This window comes from Lynx canadensis, chromosome D3 (assembly GCF_007474595.2).
Source record: "Lynx canadensis isolate LIC74 chromosome D3, mLynCan4.pri.v2, whole genome shotgun sequence".
NCBI lineage: Eukaryota > Metazoa > Chordata > Mammalia > Carnivora > Felidae > Lynx > Lynx canadensis.
Window position 1 is genome coordinate 84,222,500 of NC_044314.2, and position 20,957 is coordinate 84,243,456.

Consider the following 20,957-nt stretch of genomic DNA (forward strand, 5'->3'; position numbering starts at 1 on the left):
AACCAACGGAATGGGAAAAGATATTTGCAAATGACATATCGGACAAAGGGCTAGTATCTAAAATCTATAAAGAGCTCACCAAACTCCACACCCGAAAAACAAATAACCCAGTGAAGAAATGGGCAGAAAACATGAATAGACACTTCTCTAAAGAAGACATCCAGATGGCCAACAGGCACATGAAAAGATGTTCAGCGTCGCTCCTTATCAGGGAAATACAAATCAAAACCACACTCAGGTATCACCTCACGCCAGTCAGAGTGGCCAAAATGAACAAATGAGGAGACTATAGATGCTGGAGAGGATGTGGAGAAACGGGAACCCTCTTGCACTGTTGGTGGGAATGCAAATTGGTGCAGCCGCTCTGGAAAGCAGTGTGGAGGTTCCTCAGAAAATTAAAAATAGACCTACCCTATGACCCAGCAATAGCACTGCTAGGAATTTATCCAAGGGATACAGGAGTACTGATGCATAGGGGCACTTGTACCCCAATGTTCATAGCAGCACTCTCAACAATAGCCAAATTATGGAAAGAGCCTAAATGTCCATCAACTGATGAATGGATAAAGAAATTGTGGTATATATACACAATGGAATACTACATGGCAATGAGAAAAAATGAAATATGGCCCTTTGTAGCAACGTGGATGGAACTGGAGAGTGTAATGCTAAGTGAAATAAGCCATACAGAGAAAGACAGATACCATATGGTTTCACTCTTATGTGGATCCTGAGAAACTTAACAGGAACCCATGGGGGAGGGGAAGGAAAAAAAAAAAAAAAAGGTTAGAGTGGGAGAGAGCCAAAGCATAAGAGACTGTTAAAAACTGAGAACAAACTGAGGGTTGATGGGGGGTGGGAGGGAGGGGAGGGTGGGTGATGGGTATTGAGGAGGGCACCTTTTGGGATGAGCACTGGGTGTTGTATGGAAACCAATTTGTCAATAAATTTCATATATATAAAAAAAAAAAAAAGAAAGTGCATAACACTTAGAGTACGAGTTACCTGATAATTGTGAAATAGTATTTATGTAGCTGCTATACAGGTCAAGAAATATAACATTGACTACACCTCGAAAGCTTTCTTTGTGCTCCTTTGCACAAAGGAGCCAAGTAACAAACCAGGGACAGATGGTTCCCTCTTTCCAGAAGTAACCCAAACCCACTATCCTGATGTGATGATATCCTTACTTTCTTTGTGGTTTTACCTTCTGTGTTTGCATCTCTAAAATATATAGTTTAATTTTGTCTATTTTTAAGCTTAATATAAATGGAATTATACTATTTATATTCTTTTGTCTTGATTCTGTTATATGCAGCATCATATTTGTGTAATTCATGTTGTTTGTAGCTCTAGTTTTATTACTAATTTCCATTGTTATATTCCTTAGTCTGACTCTATCATAAGTTATTTGTGCATTCTACTGAGGATGGACATTTGTGTTGTTGTTTTTTTAATTAGTTTTTCTTTTTCACTTCATTAATATGATTAATTAGACTGATTGATTTTCAAATGTTAAAGCAACCTTGTATTCCTGGAATTAACCCTACTTGATCTTGACATTTTGTTCTTTTTTTATGTTGTTGGATGTGAGTTGCTAAAATTTTATAAAGAATTTTTTTACATCAGTATTCATGATAAATATTAGTCTAGTTTTCCTTGTTTGACAAGTCTTTGGTTTTCTTATCAGTGTATTTGTGGCCTTTTAGAATGAGTTTGGAAGCATTTCTTTCTCTTCAATTTTCTGGAAGTGTTTGAATAGGATTGTTATTATTTCTTTCTTCCTTAAATATTTGGTAGAATTCACTAGCGAAGCCATCTGGAACTTGAGTTTATTTTGTGGGAATTTTATACCAAGAATTTAATTTCTATATTAAATATAGAGCTATTCTTGGTTATCTATTTCTTCTTGATTAAAATTTGGTAGTTTGCATCTTTCAAGGAATTGCAAGTTCTTTCAATGAACTTCTATTTCATCTGAGTTGTAGAATTTATTAGCATAAAGTTGTTAATTACATTCCCGTATCATTTTTAAAAAATTTATTTCTTTATTCTGAGATAGAGAGGGAGAGAGAAGGGCAGAAAGAGAGAATCCCAAGCAGGCTCCGCGCTGTCAGGACAGAGTCCAGTGTGGGGCTGGATCTCACGAACTGTGAGATCATGACCTGAGCCACAATCAAGAGTTGGTTGATTAACTGACTGAGCCCCCCAGGCACCCCTCCCTATAATTGTTAAAAATAGCTGTAAGATATGTACTGATACCACCTCTCTCACTTTTGATATTGGTAATCTGTTTTCCTTCTGCCTTTTCTGGAGCAATCTGGATAAAGTTTATCAATCTTATTGATAAAACAACTTATTGATATGTAACTTACACATTTAACGTGTGCAATTCAGTGGCTTTTAGTATATTCACAGAGTTGTGAAACTATCATCACAATTAATTTTTGAATATTTTTATTACCTCAAAACCCCACACTTCTTATTCATCACCATTCAGTCCCCTTGTTCTTCCAGCAGTAGGTAACCACTACTATACTTCCTGTCTTTAAAATTTTGCCTATCCTGGACATTTCATGTAAATGGAACTATACATTTCATATAAATGAAGTCCTACAATATGTGGTCCTTTGTGACTGACTTCTTTCACTGAGAATAATGTCCTCAAGGTTCATAATATTTCAATATTCAAAGTTCGTAATGTGTGTTGTGGCATGTATTAATACTTAATTCCTTTTTATTGCTGGATAATCCCTTGAATGGTGATGGACTTTTGAGTTGTTTGCACTTTTTGGCTGTTATAAACAGTGCTGCTCTGAATGTTTGTGTATAAGTTTTTGTGTGGACATGTTTTCATTTCTCTTGGATATATACCTAAGAGTGCATTTGCAAGGTCATATGGTAACCCTGTGTTGAACCTTTTGAGGAACTGCCAAGTTTCCAAAGGGACCAATTGTCTTATATCCTGATCAGTAGTGTATGAGAGTTCCAATGACTCCATCCTTGCCAACTCTTGTTATTACATCTGTCTTTCTGATTATACCCATTCTAGTAGGTGTGAAGTAGTAACTTACTGTTATTTCATTGATTGACTTTGAATTTCAATTTATCCTTCATTACTCAGACTAACTAACTTGTTCCTTATGTATTCCTTTTTATTTATTGATGTGTTCAGTTGGTAGTGCTTTGTATCTATGTTCATATTGCTCTGTAGTTTTCTTTCTTTGTCTTTGATACTATCTCTGTTAGGTTTTGTAATCAGGATAATTCTCTGTTCATGAATATAAGCTGTGTAGTGTTGCCTCCTCTTTTTTTCTTCTGAAAGCATTTATGCAATACTTTGTAATCTCTTCTTTAAATGTTTGCTATAGTTTACCAGTGAAGCTATCTGCACCTGGGCCTTTCTTTGTGGAAAGATGTTTACTTATGAAAAGTGTATTATTTCCTCTTGTGTAATTTTTTGTAATTTGTTTTATTTAAGATATTTTCCAGGGGCGCCTGGGTGGCGCAGTCGGTTAAGCGTCCGACTTCAGCCAGGTCACGATCTCGCGGTCCGTGAGTTCGAGCCCCGCGTCGGGCTCTGGGCTGATGGCTCAGAGCCTGGAGCCTGTTTCTGATTCTGTGTCTCCCTCTCTCTCTCTGCCCCTCCCCCGTTCATGCTCTGTCTCTCTCTGTCCCAAAAATAAAAAATAAAAACGTTGGAAAAAAAAAAAAAATTTAAAAAAAAAAAAAAAAAAGATATTTTCCAGTTTCATTTACAATGTAGAATTTACTGGCATAAACTTATTAATAACATTAAAAAATTTTAATGTCTTTAGGATCTGTGGTGGTAGCTTCTTTATCATTCTTAATATTGGTAATCCAATTCTACTGTATTTCTTTCTTGATCTTAGTTTAAATGATTGCCAGTTTTACTGATATTTCTAAAGAACCATGTTTTGGTTTCACCGATTATTGCAGTTGTTTATTTTCTATTTTATTGATTCCCACTTTGTTATTTTCTTTCTACTTAATTTGGGTTCTTTTATTTTAGCTTCTTAAGGTGGAAACTTAGAATATTGATTTTAAACCCTTTAAAATTTTATATGTAAACATTTAAAGTTACAATTTTCCCTGTAAACATTATGATAGCTGCATCTCACAAATTTTGGTGTCCAGTACTTTCATTTTTATTCAACTCAACATATTATCTGATTTATCTTATAATTTCCTCTTTGATCCACGGGTTATTTAGAAGAGTGTTTGTAGCCTCCAAATATTTGTTGATTTTCCAGATTTATTTTTGTTACTAATTTGTAATATAATTTTATTGTTCTCAGAGAACATAAATTATAAAATTTTAATCCTAAATTCATTGAGAATTGTTTTGTGGCCTGATATGTGATCCATCTTGTAAAGTGTTCCATGTATACTTGAAAAGAATGTGTAATCTGATTATGTAATGTTATTTAACCTACAGATTTTATTCATTGTCTCCTGATTACCGCCCCCCCCCATTAATGTCTTTTTTGGTCCAGGATCCCATCCAGAACCTCACATTACGTTTAGTTTTCATATTTCCTTAATCTCATTTAATCTGGGACAGTTCCTCAGTTTTTCTTCTTAACATTGATGTTTTTTAAAAAAATATTTTTGATGTTTATTTTATTTTTGAGAGAGATACACACAGAGTGTGAGTGGGGTAGGGGCAGAGAATGAGCGTGACACAGAATCTGAGGCAGGCTCCAGACTCTGAGCTGTCATCACAGAGCCCAACGTGGGGCTTGAACTCATGAACCATGAGATCATGACCTGAGCTGAAGTCAGATGCTTAGCTGACTGAACCACCCAGCGCCCCTAATATTGATGTTTTTTGAAGAGTACTAGCAGGTTACTCTATAGTGGTATTCAGTTTGGTTTGTCTAACTTGCTCATGTTTAAATTCAGTTTATACATTTTAGCAAGAATATCATAGAATATCACAGAAGTAGCATCACATGCTTTTCAGGACATCATCTCATGAGGCATGTTTTATGAATACATCTCATTGCTGGTATTGTTAATTTTGATCACTTGGTTCAGTTGATTTCTGTCAGGTCTCTATTTTTCTCTCTCTTTTTTTGTCACCTTTAATCAAAAGTCATGTGTGTGTAATCACATTTTCTTTTTTTATCCACTGACACATATTTAAGTTGTTTCCATATCTTGGCTATTGGGAATAGTGCTACAGTGCCAGTATCTCTTTGGGATCGTTGTTTTCTATCCTTTGCATATATTCCCAGAAGTGAGATTGCTGATCATATGGTAACTCTCCATGTCGTTATTCATAGTGGCTGTAGGTTTCCTCCAATAGTATATATAAGGATTCCCTTTTCTCCACATCCTTGCCAATACTTGTTATCTTTGACTTTTTTTTTTTTTTTTTTTGAAGGAGAGAGAGAGAGACAGAGCATGAGCAGGGGAGGAGCAGAGAGAGAGGGAGACACAGAATCCGAAGCAGGCTCCAGGCTCTGAGCTGTCAGCACAGAGCCCAATGTGGGGCTTGAACTCACGAACCGTGAGATCATGACTTGAGCCAAAGTCGGACGCTTAACCGACGGAGCCACCCAGGCGCCCCTCTTTGACTTTTTTATAGTAGCCATTCTTTTTTTTTTTTTTTTCTTCAACGTTTATTTATTTTTGGGACAGAGAGAGACAGAGCATGAACGGGGGAGGGGCAGAGAGAGAGGGAGACACAGAATCGGAAACAGGCTCCGGGCTCTGAGGCATCAGCCCAGAGCCTGACGCGGGGCTCGAATTCCCGGACCGCGAGATCGTGACCTGGCTGAAGTCGGACGCTTAACCGACTGCGCCACCCAGGCGCCCTATAGTAACCATTCTAACAGGTATGAGGTGATGTCTGTGGTTTTATTTGCATTTCCATGATGATTAGTGAGGTTGAGTACTTTTTCATACACCTGGTAGCCATTTGTATGCCTGCTTTGGAAAAATGTCTGTTTAGGTCCTTTGCCCATTTTTAAATCAGGTTATGTTATGTTATGTTATGTTGTTATGTTATGTTATGTTATGTTATGCTATGTTATTGCTGTTGTGTTGTATGAGTTCTTACATATTTTGGATGTTAACCCCTTATTAGATACAGGTTTTGCAAATATTTAATTCCATTATGTAGGTTGCTTTTTTATTTTGTTGGTTTCCTTTGTTGTGCAGAAGCTTTTTAGTTTGATGTAGTCTCACTTGTTTATCTTTGTTTTATTGCCTGTGCTTCCAGTGTCATATGCAAAATTCATTGCCAAAACTAATCTCAAACATTTTCCCTTGTGTTTTCTTCTGGGAGCTTAGAATTTTAGGTCACACATTTAAGTCTTTAATCCGTTTTGAGTTGACTTTTGTGTATAGTATAAGGATCCAATTTCTTTCTTTTTTTTTTAATGTGGATATCTCGTTTTGCCATCACCCTATATTGAAGAGATTATCTTTTCTGCATTGTTTCCTTTGTCAAAGATTAGTTGACTATATATGGTTAAGTTTATTTCTGGATTCTCAATTCTGGTTTTTTTTTTTGTCTTATATGTCTTTTTTTTTTTTAACGTTTATTTATTATTGAGAGACAGAGAGACACAGAACGTGAGCAGGGGAGGGGCAGAGAGAGGGGGAGACATAGAATCTGAAGTAGGCTCCAGGCTCTGAGCTGTCAGCACAAAGCTCGACGCAGGGCTCGAACTCAGAAACTGCGAGATCATGACCTGAGCTGAAGTCGGTTGCTTAACCAACTGAGCCACCCAGGCCCCCCTTATATGTCTGTTTTTTATTCCATATTATTTTGCTTACTATACCATACTATAGCAATTGCAATAAGCATTATTTTGCTTACCATACCATATTATTTTGCCTACTATAGCTTTGTGACATAATATGAAATCAAGAAATGTGATGCATCCCGGGGCGCCTGGGTGGCGCAGTCGGTTAAGCGTCCGACTTCAGCCAGGTCACGATCTCGCGGTCCGCGAGTTCGAGCCCCGCGTCGGGCTCTGGGCTGATGGCTCAGAGCCTGGAGCCTGTTTCCGATTCTGTGTCTCCCTCTCTCTCTGCCCTTCCCCCGTTCATGCTCCGTCTCTCTCTGTCCCAAAAAAATAAATAAACGTTGAAAAAAAAAATTAATAAAAAAAAAAAAAGAAATGTGATGCATCCATTTTTGTTCTTGCTTGAGATTGCTGTTGCTATTCAAGGACTTTTGTGTTTCCATTTTTCTCAAAAAAAAAAAAATGCCATTGGAAGGGCGCCTGGGTGGCTTAGTCGGTTTAGTATCCAAAACTCTGGATTTTGACTCGGGTCATGATCCCAAGGTCATGGGATCGAGCTCTGCATTAGGCTCTGCACTGAGCACAGAGTCTGCTTAAGATTCTCTCTCTCTCTCTCTCTCTCTCTCTCTCTCAATCTCTCTCCTTCTGCCCCTCTTCCCAGCTTGTGCTCTCTCTCTAAAAAAAAAAAAAAAAATGCCATTGGAATTTTGATAGGGATTGGACCTGTAGTTTGTTTTGGGTAGTATGGACATTTGAACAACCTTAATTCTTCCAATCCATGAACACAGGATATCTTTCCATTTATGTGTGTCTTCAGTTTATTTAATCAATGTTTTGAAGTTTTTGGTGTACAGATCTTTCATCTCCTTGGGTAAATTTATTCCTTTATTATTATTATTACTATTATTATTATTATTTTAATAGCAATTCCTTTCTTTTTTTAATGTTTCTTTTAATTTTGAGAGAGAGAGTGGGAGACAAAGGATCTGAAGCAGGCTTTAGGCTGATAGCAGAGTCCAGCATGGGGCTCGAACTCACAAATAGATCATGACTTGAACCAAAGTTGGATGCTTAACCAAATGAGCCCCCCAGGTACCCCTAACTATTTTATTATTTTTGATGCTATTGTAAATTACGTTGTTTTTTAAACTTCTTTTCATATAGTTTGTTGTTTGTATTTAGAAACACAGCTGATTTTTGTAGGTTGGTTTTGTATCCTGTAGCTTTACTGAACTTGTTTATTCTAAAAGTTTTTTATGGAGTTCTTGACATTTTCTATGTAAGAGATCATGTCATCTGCAAACAGAGACAATTTTACTTCTTCCTTTCCAATTTGGATGTCTTTTATTTCTTTTTCTTGCCTAACTGCTCTGGCTAGGACTTCCAGTGCAGTGTTGAATAGGAGTGGCAAGAGGCAACATCCTTGTCTTATTCCGATTTTAGAAGAAAAGCTTTCAGATTTTCACTGCTAAGTAATGATGTTAGCTGTGGGCTTGTCATATATGGTTTTTATTGTTTTGATTGTTTTGAAGTACATTTCTTTTATATCTAATTTGTTGAGAGTTTTTATTATGAAAGGATGCTGAATTCTGTTAAATGTTTTTAATGTAGTTGTTGAGGCGATCATGTGATTACTTTGTTCTGTTTATGTACTTGTTATAACTTTGTTAAATTTGTGAAGTGGAGCACAGTGGAAGTGTACATCCCTCTTTAAGGGGCCACATGGCAAGGTCAAGGACAGACTGTAGACAGAGAGGCAGGATCTGGGTCTGTGGGTGGAATGCTTTGGGGTGCCTAGGCTAGGGCCAGATCAACCAATTCAAACCAAAGGAGCAGAATTTTCATAAGCCCATGGAGGTATTATCCAAGGAGCACATAAAGCACACTGGTGCTGGGAGGCAGGGGATACTGTTGGTCACAAGGGCTACTGGGGAGATCATATCAGGAACTTACATTTACTGTTACTCGGTGGACTACTGTCAAGGACATGCACTCACCTGAGGGGCTAGTGTCAGTTTAAGGATATTGCAGACGCATTGGTTCAACAAAATGGAGGCCAAGGCAGCAGTGCCATGGAGTAGCTTAGGTAAGCTCTCAGCAGTGGTGTATCACATTTATTGATTTGCATATGTTGAAACATCCTTGCATTCCAGGAATAAATCCCACATGGTAATGGCATATGATCCTTTTAATGTTCTGTTGAATTTTGTTTGCTGGTATTTTGTTGAAGATTTTTGCATCTCTGTTCATCAGGGATATTGGCCTGGGATTTTCTTCTCTAGTAGTGTTTTTGTCTGGCTTTCAACAGGATAATATTGGCCTCCTAAAAGTATTCCATCCTCTTGAAATTTTTTGGAAGAGTTTGAGAAGATTTCACATTATTTTCTTTTCAAATGTTTGGTAGAATTCAACAGTGAAACTGAATGGTCTTGAACTTTTCTTTGTTGGGAGGTTGATAGTTACGGATTCTGTGTCTTACTCATTATTGTTCTGTTCAGGTTCAGTCATGATAATTTGTATATTTCTAGGAATTTATCCATTTCTTCTATGCTATTCAATTTGTAGGTGTATAATTGTTTATCATAGCCTTTTAGGATCTTTTGTATTTCTGTGGTATTGGTTGTAATGTCTTTCCTTTCTTTTTCTTTTTTTGACAGTAAAAAAATGGTAATTAAATGTTATTGGATCAATGATCCTTTTGTCCTATTACCCAGTTCATTATCTGTTAGTAACATTAAAAAATTGAAAGAAAATTTTTTTAATGTTTATTTTTGAGAGAGAGAAAGAGACAGAATCTGAAACAGGCTCCAGGCTCTGAGCTGTCAGCACAGAGCACATGTGGGGCTTGAACTCACGAACTGTGATATCATGACCTGAGCCAAAGGTGGATGCTTAACCAACTGAGCCATCCAGGCACCCCTAATTTTTTTTAATTTTAAAGAGAGAGGGCGAGAAAGCTAGCATGAGTTGGGGAGAGGGGCAGAGGCAGGGAGAAAGAGAGAATCTCAAGCAGTCTCCACACTCAGTGCAGAGCCTGATGTGGGGCTTGATCCCACGACCTTAGGACCCTAGCTGAAGTCAAGAGTTGGACACCCAACCAACTGAGCCACCAAGGCACTCCATGTTAATAATATTTTTATCAAATAATGTATAGTTGCCAAAACTTCATAATATTTTCCAATAAAGCTGGTCAAAATCACTGAAGAAAATGTTTTTGACTGTAGTTGACACACAGTGTTACATTGGATTCAGGTATACATCATAGTGACTCAACATCTCTATACATTATGCTGTGCTTATTGTAAGTATAGCTACTATCTGTCACCATACAATGCTGTTACAATATCATTGACTGTATTTCTTGTACCATGCCTTTTATTCTTGTGTAATGTCTCCTCTTAAGTTTCAGATTTTATTTACTTGAATCTTTTCTCCTTTTGTCTTAGTCTAGGTAAAAGTTTGTCCATTTTGTTTAGATTCATAAAAAGCTCAGTTTTGTTGATATTTTTATTGTTTTTCATCCTCTATTTATTTATTTATTTTTTTTAACATTTATTTATTTTTGACACAGAGAGAGACAGAGCATGAACGGGGGAGGGGCACAGAGAGAGGGAGACTCAGAATCGGAAGCAGGCTCCAGGCTCTGGGCCATCAGCCCAGAGCCCGACGCAGGGCTCGAACTCACGGACCGCAAGATCGTGACCTGAGCTGAAGTCGGACGCTCAACCGACTGAGCCACCCAGGCGCCCCTCATCCTCTATTTAATTTATTTCTGCTCAAATCTTGTTATTTTCTTCCTTCTACTATTGGGCTTGGTTTGTTCTTTTTCTAGTTTCTTGAGGTGTAAACTTAGGTTGAGATATTCATTTTTCTTTATGTAGGCATTTATTGCTCTAAACTTCTTAGAACTGTTTTTACTGTATCCCATAAGTTTTGATATGTTGTGTTTCTTTTGCATTGGTCTCAAGATATTTTTAAATTTGTCTTTTGACGTTTTCTTTGCTGCATTGGTTGTTCAGTAGTGTGTTGTTTAGTTTCCACATATTTGGGAATTTTACGGTTTCCCTCTTGTTACTGATTTCTAGTTTCATATCATTGTGATTGGAAAAGATACTTGATATGATTTCAGTCTTCTTAAATTTGTTAAGACTTGTTTTGTGACCTAATATTTGATCCATTCTGGAGAATATTCCAAGTGCACTTGAAAAGGATGTATATTCTGCTACTGTTGGATGGAATGTTCTGTATTATGTCTGTTAGGTCCATTTGGACTAAAGTGTAATTCAAGTCCAGTGTTTCCTCATTGATCTTCTGTTTGTATTATCTCTCCATTGTTGAAAGTGGGGTATTGGAGTCCCCTTTATTATTCTGTTGGTCCTTATTTCTCCTTTAGGATCTTTTAATAATTGCTTTATATATTTAGGCATTCCTCAGTATATTTTGGTAGTTCTTCATTCCTTTCTTCATCTCTTGCTTTCTTCCTTTGTGATTTGATGTTTTTCTTTAGTGTTAGGTTTGGATTCCTTTCTCTATATTTTCTTTGTGTCTATTCTAGGGTTTGGTTTGTGGTTACCTTAAGATTCGTATATAATATCCTATGTGTTATAGCAGTTTATTTTAAGTTAATGATCACTTAAGTTCAAACACATTCTAAAAGTACTACGTTTTTACTTGCCTCCCTGTTTTATGTATTTGATGTCACATTTTATATCTTTTTATTTTGTGTATCCCTTAACTATTTTAGATATAGTTGATTTTACTGCTTTAGTGTTTTAACCTTCATATTAGGCTTATAAGTGATTGATCCACTACCTTTACTATGTTTGCTTTTAGCAATAAGATTTTTTTCTTTCATAATTTCCTTCCAGTTATGGCCTTTTCTTTTCCCCTTAAAGAAGGTCCTATAACATTTCTTTGAAAGGTTGGTTTCATGGTGATGAACTACTTTTTTTGTGAAATTCTTTATTTTTCAATTCTGAATGATAATCTTGCTAGATGGAGTATTCTTGGTTGTAGTTTTTTTTTTCCTTTTAGCACTTTGAATATACATATCATGTTACTCTCTTCTGGCCTACAAAGTTATTGCTTGAAAAGTCAGCTAATAGTCTTATGAGTGGTCCCTTTTATGTAACTAACTAGTTGGTTTTTTCTTACTGCTTTTAAGATTCTGCTTAATTCTCTGTTTAAATTATTATGTGTCTTGATGTGGACTTCTTTGGATTCATTTTGCTTGGGGTGCTCTTTGCTTCCTGGACTTGGATGTTTGTTTCCTTCCTCAGGTGAGGGAAGTCTTTAAGTTTTCTGCTTCTTTCTCTATTTTTCTGAGACCACTATAATGTGAATGTTAGTATACTCAGTGTTACCCAGAGGTCCCTTAAACTATCCTCATTTTTCTTTTTCTTTGTAATGTTTTTTAAAACTATCCTCATTTTTCTTTTTTCTTTTTGTTCAGCTAGGATGATTTCTGCTACCCTCTAACAGATTGTTGATACATTCTGCATGTTCTTATCTGCTGTTGATTCCCTCTAGTTTTCATTTCAGTTATTGTATTCTTCATCTTTGTTTTTTTAATATTTTCTATAAATTATCACTGTGTTTATTCTCCCAAGTTCAGTGAGCATCTTAATGACCATTACTTTGAACTTTTTATCATGTGGAGTGCTTATTTCCATTTCATTTAGTTGTTTTGCTGAGGTTTTGTCTTGTTCTTTCATTTAGAACATATTCTTCTGTCTCCTCATTTTACCTGGTTCTCAGTGTTTGTTTCTCTGTATTATGTAGACCTGCTGTGCCTCCTGGTCTTGATGCAGTGGCCTTATGTAGAGGGCATCCTTTGGGGCCCAGAAACACATTCCTCTCTGGTCACCAGAACCAGGTGCTCCAGGGATGTCTTTTGTATAGGCTGTATGTGCCCTTCTGTTGTAGCTGGCCCATTACTGCTATGGGTGCATGGTATGCAGGACTGGTCCCTGGCACAACTGGCTTAAAGGCCTGGCTGTGGCTGCTGTGGGTATGCTGGTGGTTGAGGCTAGCCCCAGGTGTAGCTGCATGCAGGGCCCAGCCACAACTGTTGTGAGTAACTGGTAGGTGGAGCCAGTCCCATCCCTGGCAGGAGCTGCTTTGGAGGGGGCACCTGCTATGGCAGGTGGGTTGGGTGGGGCATGTCCACAGGGGAATGTTGAGGTTGGTTGAGCAGTGCTTGCAAGGTAGGTGGAGAGTGTCAGAACAGGTGCCCACCGGAGTTGGGCTAGCTAGATCGAAGGAGGGCAAGAATAATGACATTTACCAGCATTTCCATTCCTAGAGAAAGTTCCTATAGATTCCATCCTTCCATCACCTGCCCTAAAATTAGTCAATAAATCTTCATATATGGCCCAGGTTCTTTTAAAACTGCAGCCCTGGGGTGCTTGGGTGGCTCAGTCAGTTAAGTGTCTGACTCTCTCTCTCTCTCTCTTTATTTGAGAGAGCATGAGTGCAGGGTTGGGGGAGGAGCAGAGAGAGGGAATCCTAAGCAGGCTCCTTGCTCAAAACAGAGCCTGACACAGGGCTCCATCCCACAATACTGGGATCATGACCTAAGCCAAAATCAAGAGTCAGATGCTCAACTGACTGAGCCACTCAGGTGCTCCTAAGCATCTGATTCTTGATCTCAGCTCAGGTCTTGATCTCAGGGCCGTTGAGTTCATGCCTAGCTTTGGGCTCTGCACTGGGGGCTTGTCTTCCTGGTGCTGGTCCCCAGGGCAGGCAGTGCCCAATGTGGTGTTTAAACCCCTTACTCCTCAGGGAGGACCTCCATACCTGTGACATCCTTCCTACTGTGGGTCAGTATGCTGAGGGTGTGAGTCCTGACCAGTCCATGTCTCTTCCCCTCCAACTTTTATTGATATGGCTTTTTCTTTATATCTTCAGGTATGGAAGAACTGTTCTAATCTTCAGATTGTTCTCAGACAGTTGCTTTGTTTGTAGAGTAGCTTTGGTGTGTCAGTGAGAGGGGAGCTCAGGATCCTCCTATTCTACCATCTTCATCAGGATCCTCTCATGCCCAAAAAAATTTTTAAGCAATTTATTGAGATGCAGTTCATGTAAGATAAAATTGACCATTTTTTAAAATTAATTAATTAGTTAATTAATTTTAATGTCTATTTTTGAGAGGGAGGCAGAGCATCAGTGGGGGAGAGACAAAGAGAGAGGGGGAGACACAGATTCCAAAGCAGGCTCCAGATTCTGAGCTGTCAGCACAGAGCCCAATGCAGGGCTTGAACCCGTGGAGGTAAAAGATCATGACCTGAGCCGAAGTCGAATGCTTAACCGACTGAGCCACCCAGGTGCCCCTAAAATTGACCATTTTTTTTATTTAAAAAAAAAAAATTTTTTTTTTCAACGTTTATTTATTTTGGGACAGAGAGAGACAGAGCATGAACGGGGGAGGGGCAGAGAGAGAGGGAGACACAGAATCGGAAACAGGCTCCGGGCTCTGAGCCATCAGCCCAGAGCCCGACGCGGGGCTCGAACTCCCGGACCGCGAGATCGTGACCTGGCTGAAGTCGGACGCTTAACCGACTGCGCCACCCAGGCGCCCCTAAAATTGACCATTTTAAAGTGAACAGTTCAGTGGTAATAGTACATTCAACAATGTGGTGAAACCCCCATCTTTATATAGTTCCAAAACATTTCTGTCATTCCAGTATAAAACCCCTTTCTTGTTAAGCAATTTCTCCCCATTTTGCCTATCTGGAAACCACCAATCTGAGTTTAGTCTCTATGGGTATATCTATTCTGGATGCTTTGTATTAATAGAATCATTCAAAATGTGACCTTTTGGGGCGCCTGGGTGGCTCAGTCGGTTAAGTGGCCGACTTGAGCTCAGGTCATGATCTCGCGGTCCATGAGTTCGAGCCCCGCGTCGGGCTCTGTGCTGACAGCTCAGAGCCTGGAGCCTGTTTCGGATTCTGTGTCTCCCTCTCTCTGACCCTCCCCTGTTCATGCTCTGTCTCTCTCTGTCTCAAAAATAAATAAATGTTAAAAAAAAAATTAAAAAAAAAAACAAACAAAATGTGACCTTTTGTCTGGTTTTATTCACTTAGCATAATGTTTTGAAGGGTCATCCATGCAGCATGTATCAGTCTTTCACTCCTTTTTATGGCTGAATAGTGTTTCGTTGTATGGATATATCACAGTTTATTTATCCATTCATATGTTTATGGACATTTGGGCTATTTCCACTTTTTGGCTATTATTCTCAGTGCTTTTATGATCACAGGTATACATGTAGTTGTTTATTTGTTTACAGTTCTATGAGTTGTGTTACCTACGAATGAAATTGCTGAATTGTATGGTAATTCTGTTTAATTATTTAAGGAAGCACCAAACTATTCCCATTTTTGGTACTCTTAATTTCGTTGTATAGATTCAAATTTCTGTTATCACATTTTTTCCGGAATGACTTCCTTTAACACTTCTTATAGTAATGGTCTGCTTCAGTGTATTCTCTCAGCTTTTGTCTGTCTGCAGAAGCCCTTAACTTTTGTCCGTGTTTTTTTTTTTTAATTTATTTAAATTTATTTTTTATTTTTTTATTTTTTAAAATTTACATCCAAATTAGTTAGCATATAGTGCTACAATGATTTCAGGAGTAGATTCCTTAGTGCCTCTTACCCATTTAGCCCATCCCCCCTCCCACAACTACTCCAGTAACCCTCCGTTTGTTCTCCATATTCATGAGTGTCTTCTGTTTTGTCCCCCTCCCTGTTTTTATATGATTTTTGTTTCCCCTCCCTTATGTTCATCTGTTTTGTCTCTTAAAGTCCTCATATGAGTGAAGTCATATGATTTTTGTCTTTCTCTGACTAATTTCACTTAGCATAATACCCTCCAGTTCCATCTGCGTAGTTGCAAATGGCAAGATTTCATTCTTTTTGATTGGTAATACTGCACTGTGTATATATATATACCGCATTTTCTTTATCCACTCATCCATCGATGGACATTTGGGCTCTTTCCACACGTTGGCTATTGTTGGTAGTGCTGCTATAAACATGGGGGTGCATGTGTCCCTTCAAAAAAGCACACTTGTATCCTGTGGATAAATGCCTAGTAGTGCAATTGCTGGGTGGTAGGGTAGTTCTAGTTTTAGTTTTTTGAGGAACCTCTATGCTGTTTTCCAGAGTGGCTGCACCGGCTTGCATTCCCATGTCCTTGGTTTTTATTTATTTATTTTTTTTATTTTTTAAAAAAAAAAAATTTTTTTTTTCAACGTTTATTTATTTTGGGGACAGAGAGAGACAGAGCATGAATGGGGGAGGGGCAGAGAGAGAGGGAGACACAGAATCGGAAACAGGCTCCAGGCTCTGAGCCATCAGCCCAGAGCCCGACGTGGGGCTCGAACTCCCGGACCGCGAGATCGTGACCTGGCTGAAGTCGGACGCTTAACCAACTGCGCCACCCAGGCGCCCCATGTCCTTGGTTTTTAAAGGTGTTTTTGACGTGTATAGAATTCGAGGTTGACATTTTTTTTCTTATTAAAGTTACCTTAAAGATATGCCTGTGTTTTCTGGATTGTATTATTTCTTATAAGAAGTGTGATGTCATTATTATCTTTGGTCCTGTGTACATAATATGGCTTTTTACCCTGAATGCTTTTGTTGTTTTCTGTTTATCACGGATTTTCGTTAATTTGATGATAATGTATCTTGGTATGTTTTTTTCCATGTTTCTTATGCTTTATATTTTCATTAAATTTGAAAAAAAATGGTTATTTATTCAAACATATTTTGTTTCTCCTTGCCTCTCTACTCCTGGAATTCCAGTTCTATGTGTATTAATTAGCCTTCTTGATATTGTCTCACAGCAAACTGAGGGTTTGTTCATTTTTTTAAGTGTGTTTTTCTCTCAGTGTTTCATTTTAGATATTTTCTATTTCTGTATCTTTAAGTTTGCTAATCTTTTCTTTTGCAGTTTCTACTTTGTCATAATTAAACTTCATATATTTTTCATCTCTGGAATTTCAAATTGGGTCTTTTTTATCTCTTCTATTTCTCTACTTGTCATGCTCACACTTTCTTTTTGGACATATAAAGTATATCATTAACATTTTTTATCTACTTATTTTCATAATCTGTCATTTCTGTGTCCATTTCCATTGATTAATTTTTCTCTTGGTTGTGGGCCATATTTTCCTGCTTCATTGCATCATTTATAATATTTTTTTTAAGAAGGCAAGGTAAACAAATAGCTTAAGTATTTTATTTGTTTGAAAGTAAGCTCATTAACATTATATAATGAAAATGTACAAAGAATAATGGTGCAGTTTTTGGTTACATTTAAGTTAGACATTCATTAATAAGGAATCTTAGAATATGAATAGTCCAGAAATTTCTCTAAACCATATGGTCAGAACAGCTGTCTCTGAGTATTACCTTACTTTGAAAGGTACTGGCATACATCTGAATTGAACTCAGAATTTTTCAAAATAAGCCCTAATTAATAAAACTATTCTATATTCAGACAAACAATTTTAATAAAACTTATTTTCCAGAAACAATAATAAAGGACAAAGCGACCACATTTTACAAAATGTGGTCCTGAACAAATAAAAAACGTATACTTCCACCTCCTCAAAACAGAGACTGCTTTCTTTTCCTCAACCTTGGAAACAAGGTGAAGAATAGTCTGCAAGCAAGTTTGGGCAGGGGTTTGCTAAAACAAAGCTCAAGCAGTTGAACATGGCACCTCTTAAAAAGAATTTGGGGAAACTTGACCAGAAAATCCAAATTCTGTTTTTAATGACAGATACAGAGGTGAACTGGCTTCTCCCAAGCAGCAGTGCAGGACGAGGGGAGGGTGGTGGGTGGGAGTGGCTGGCCCAGACCTAAGGGAGACTTTTTCTTCTTTTTTTTATTTTGAAAAATTTTTAATGTTTATTATTTGTTTTTGAGAGGGAAAGAGAGAGAGTGCAAGTGAGGGAGGGGCAGAGAGAGGGGAGGACACAGAATCTGAAACAGGCTCCAGGCTCTGAGCTGTCAGCACACATGGGTCTCGAACTCACCAGCCATGAGATCCTGACCTGAGCCGAAGTCAGATGCTTAACCGACTGAGCCACCCAAGCGCCCTGAGACCTTTTGTTTTTAGAGGTTCAGTGTTCAGGGAGCTCTTTGTGTGAATGAGAGGAGCACAGATTCCACATGGGTATTTTAAGGCATGGAGGCAAAGTATTTTTCAACACAACTAGGCAGAGTCCATGTGTTAAATGGTCCATCTCCATCCAGTTTGTCCTAATTCCTGACCATGCATTTGTAGAATTAGGACCACAGACCTTTGCTATGTGATTATAATTGTATCTAATATCCATCCTAACTTATGATTCATATTCTGTGCCTGGAAACAGTCCCTCTATTTAACAATAATACCTACACATAGAACAACCCACCGTTACAACTTATATGGTCACAAAACATTAGTGATTTTCTGTAGACCAGCAAATATTTTTGACCACAATTATTGTGCATCGAGTTCACAGCCAGAATCCCTGATATCAAAAATTTTTTCACAATATTAAATAATAATTTAAAATACACACTCACACAAACACACACATACTTCTTACAGAATTGTGCTTGGGGAAACTCCATTTGTTGAGTGCCACAGAGGGCCTACTTTGCTAAACTGCTAAACGTTTTGTTTGGAAAATCTATCACAGTAGGTCACAGATGTTTACTGATGAGTAGAAAAGAAAGATACACTTATGGCAACCAGAAAGTTTTAAGGTCTTTCAAGTTCTATAAAATAGACCTGCAAAAATGTTTAAGTGTTCTTAGGATGCAAAGTTGGAGCTGAAATGTGATATAAAACCAGCTGCAAAATATACAGCAGCCATCTCTTCAGGTCAAACCTGGTACCTAGATATGCAAGAAAGCTTCATGACACCTAGCTTGTTGGCTTTGTCCCATATTCTTGCATAATCTGATCTTATGTGGAGCCAGGCAGAGGGCCAGGCGTGCTGCCACCTCAGGGAACCAGGGCTCAGCAGTGCTGGTGCGATCTCCATGGGCCGACTAAACGTTGCCCACCACTGAGGAGCCAGGACCAGGAGCTGATGGCAGGCAGCAGTGGCCCAACCTCAGGCTCTTCAGTGGAGCTCACAAGCCAACCATGATTTATAATATTTTATTAGATGTTAGACATTACAGATTTTACATTGTTGATTATTAGATATATATATATATTCCTTTAAATTTGGTTTTGTTCTTGGATGTAGCTAACTCTGAATCTGTGGGATCCTTTCAGGGATTATTTTTGTAAGGCTTCCTTTAAACTTTCATTAGAGCAGTCTCTCATGTACAACTAATTTGGTGCCATTAGTGAGGCAATACGCCTCCTCCTCCTCTTCCTCCTCCTCCTCCTCCTCCTCCACCTCTTCTTCTTCTTCTTCTTCTTCTTCTTCTTCTTCTTCTTCTTCTTCTTCTTCTTCTTCTTCTTCTTCTTCTTCTTCTTCTTCTTCTTCTTCTTCTTCTTCTTCTTCTTCTTCTTCTTCTTCTTCTTCTTCTTCTTCTTCTTCTTCTTCTTCTCTTCTTCTTCTTCTTCTTCTTCTTCTTCTTCTTCTTCTTCTTCTTCTTCTTCTTCTTCTTCTTCTTCTTCAAGTTTATTTATTCAGAGAGAAAGAGCAGGGGAAAGGCAGAGAAAAAGGGAGAGAGACAGTCCCAAACAGGCTCTCCACAGCCCAGTGCAGGGCTTGAACTCACAAATCGTGAGATCATGACTTGAGCCAAAATCAAGAGTCAGACACTTACTGACTGAGCCACCCAAGTGCCCCAGGAAATACTCATCTTATGATTCTACCTTATTCTATAGTACTTTCATTTTCTGCTTATGTCTTAGGAAGTCTTTCTACTCTGGCTGATAAAAACACAAACTTATTCCTTTGAAGACTGTTCCACCTATTTCTCTAGGGTGGGTTTTTGTTTTTGTTTTTAGTAGGCTCCACACCCAGCGCACAGCCCAACACAGGGCTTGAACTTATAACCCTGAGATCATGACCTGAGCTGAGATCAAAAGTCAGATGCCTAACAGGCTGAGCCACCCAGGCACCCTGCTCTTTGGTGGTTTTGTTCCTGATCTTCATGGTTTTCGATCTCACATGCGTATATAAATACTTAATCAAGGACTTGAGGGTACCTCTGCAAATTTCCAGAGCACTGTATCTCTGTGTGGGTACCTCTTCTCTGATAATCTGCTTCATGTACTGTAGCTGCTTAGGCCTGTCCAACTCTGAACTGTCTCTTCACTCACCAAGACAGCCCATCCATTTGGATTCTCCCTCATTGCACATGTTCCCCTCACCACCACCCCCTACCTTGCCAGTGAGCTGGGGCACTTGTTTGTTTTTCTTCTTTCAGGGATTACACTTCTGTACTGATTATTACCTAATGTTTGAAAACCAAATGTTTCATATATTTTTCCCAACTTTTAGTTTTTAGGATGCAAGGAAAATTCTGTTACTTCATCAGAGATGGGAGCAGAAATTTTTACTCTTGGATTTTGTCCTGTTGATTCCTTGCTATATCTTCCCAGTTCTTTGATGCTTTTAAGGATTTAAAAACTCTTTTATCCAGCATATTTAAAGTTTTTAATGGGAAATTTGGTTCAAATAGCCTAGGCTATCATTATTAGAAATGGAAATCAGTATGGTCTTTCCAATTAAAGAATAAAATAGAAAAAGTATTCTAAGATATCTTCATAAAAGTGGAACAGTTGGGTGAGAGGGTGTGGATAATGCTGTGGTTCCTCTAAACAGTCAAAAGGATAAAATAAGGAATCTGGGACATATATTAGGCAGGCCTGGGTAGAATTCCCAGACATGGCCCAGTTTTGCATGTAATGGATATTAGATGGTAAGTTACTAATAGACCATTAAGGTAGGATTTTTATAATAGAAAATAATGTAATAAACTGAAAGAAATCAGAGTGGGACAGTTATGATGAGTTGTTTTGATTTCCACCTAGATATTCTACATTTCCTCATCTTTTTACACTGTCAATTACATCTGGTATCTGTACAAAGAGCTGAGAATGAGACACAACCAGAGTGGACAGAACACATTTGCACTGGTGAGTTTTATTCAGAGCTAACAGTTAACAATATGCTAAAATAAACCTATATATCCTTGGTAAACAGTGTAA

At 38.1% G+C, this 20,957-nt stretch overlaps 1 protein-coding gene across 2 annotated transcripts in view; it reads left to right on the forward strand.

The window, feature by feature from the left end:
- TMEM116 (transmembrane protein 116) overlaps positions 1-20,957 on the forward strand; it is a 72,474-nt gene that overhangs the window by 40,157 nt on the left and 11,360 nt on the right. For both annotated transcript variants that reach the window (XM_030292222.1, XM_030292226.1), the window contains one exon: positions 20,781-20,885. In XM_030292222.1, coding sequence (XP_030148082.1) covers positions 20,781-20,885 — 105 coding nt within the window. The remainder of the gene's footprint in view (positions 1-20,780; positions 20,886-20,957) is intronic.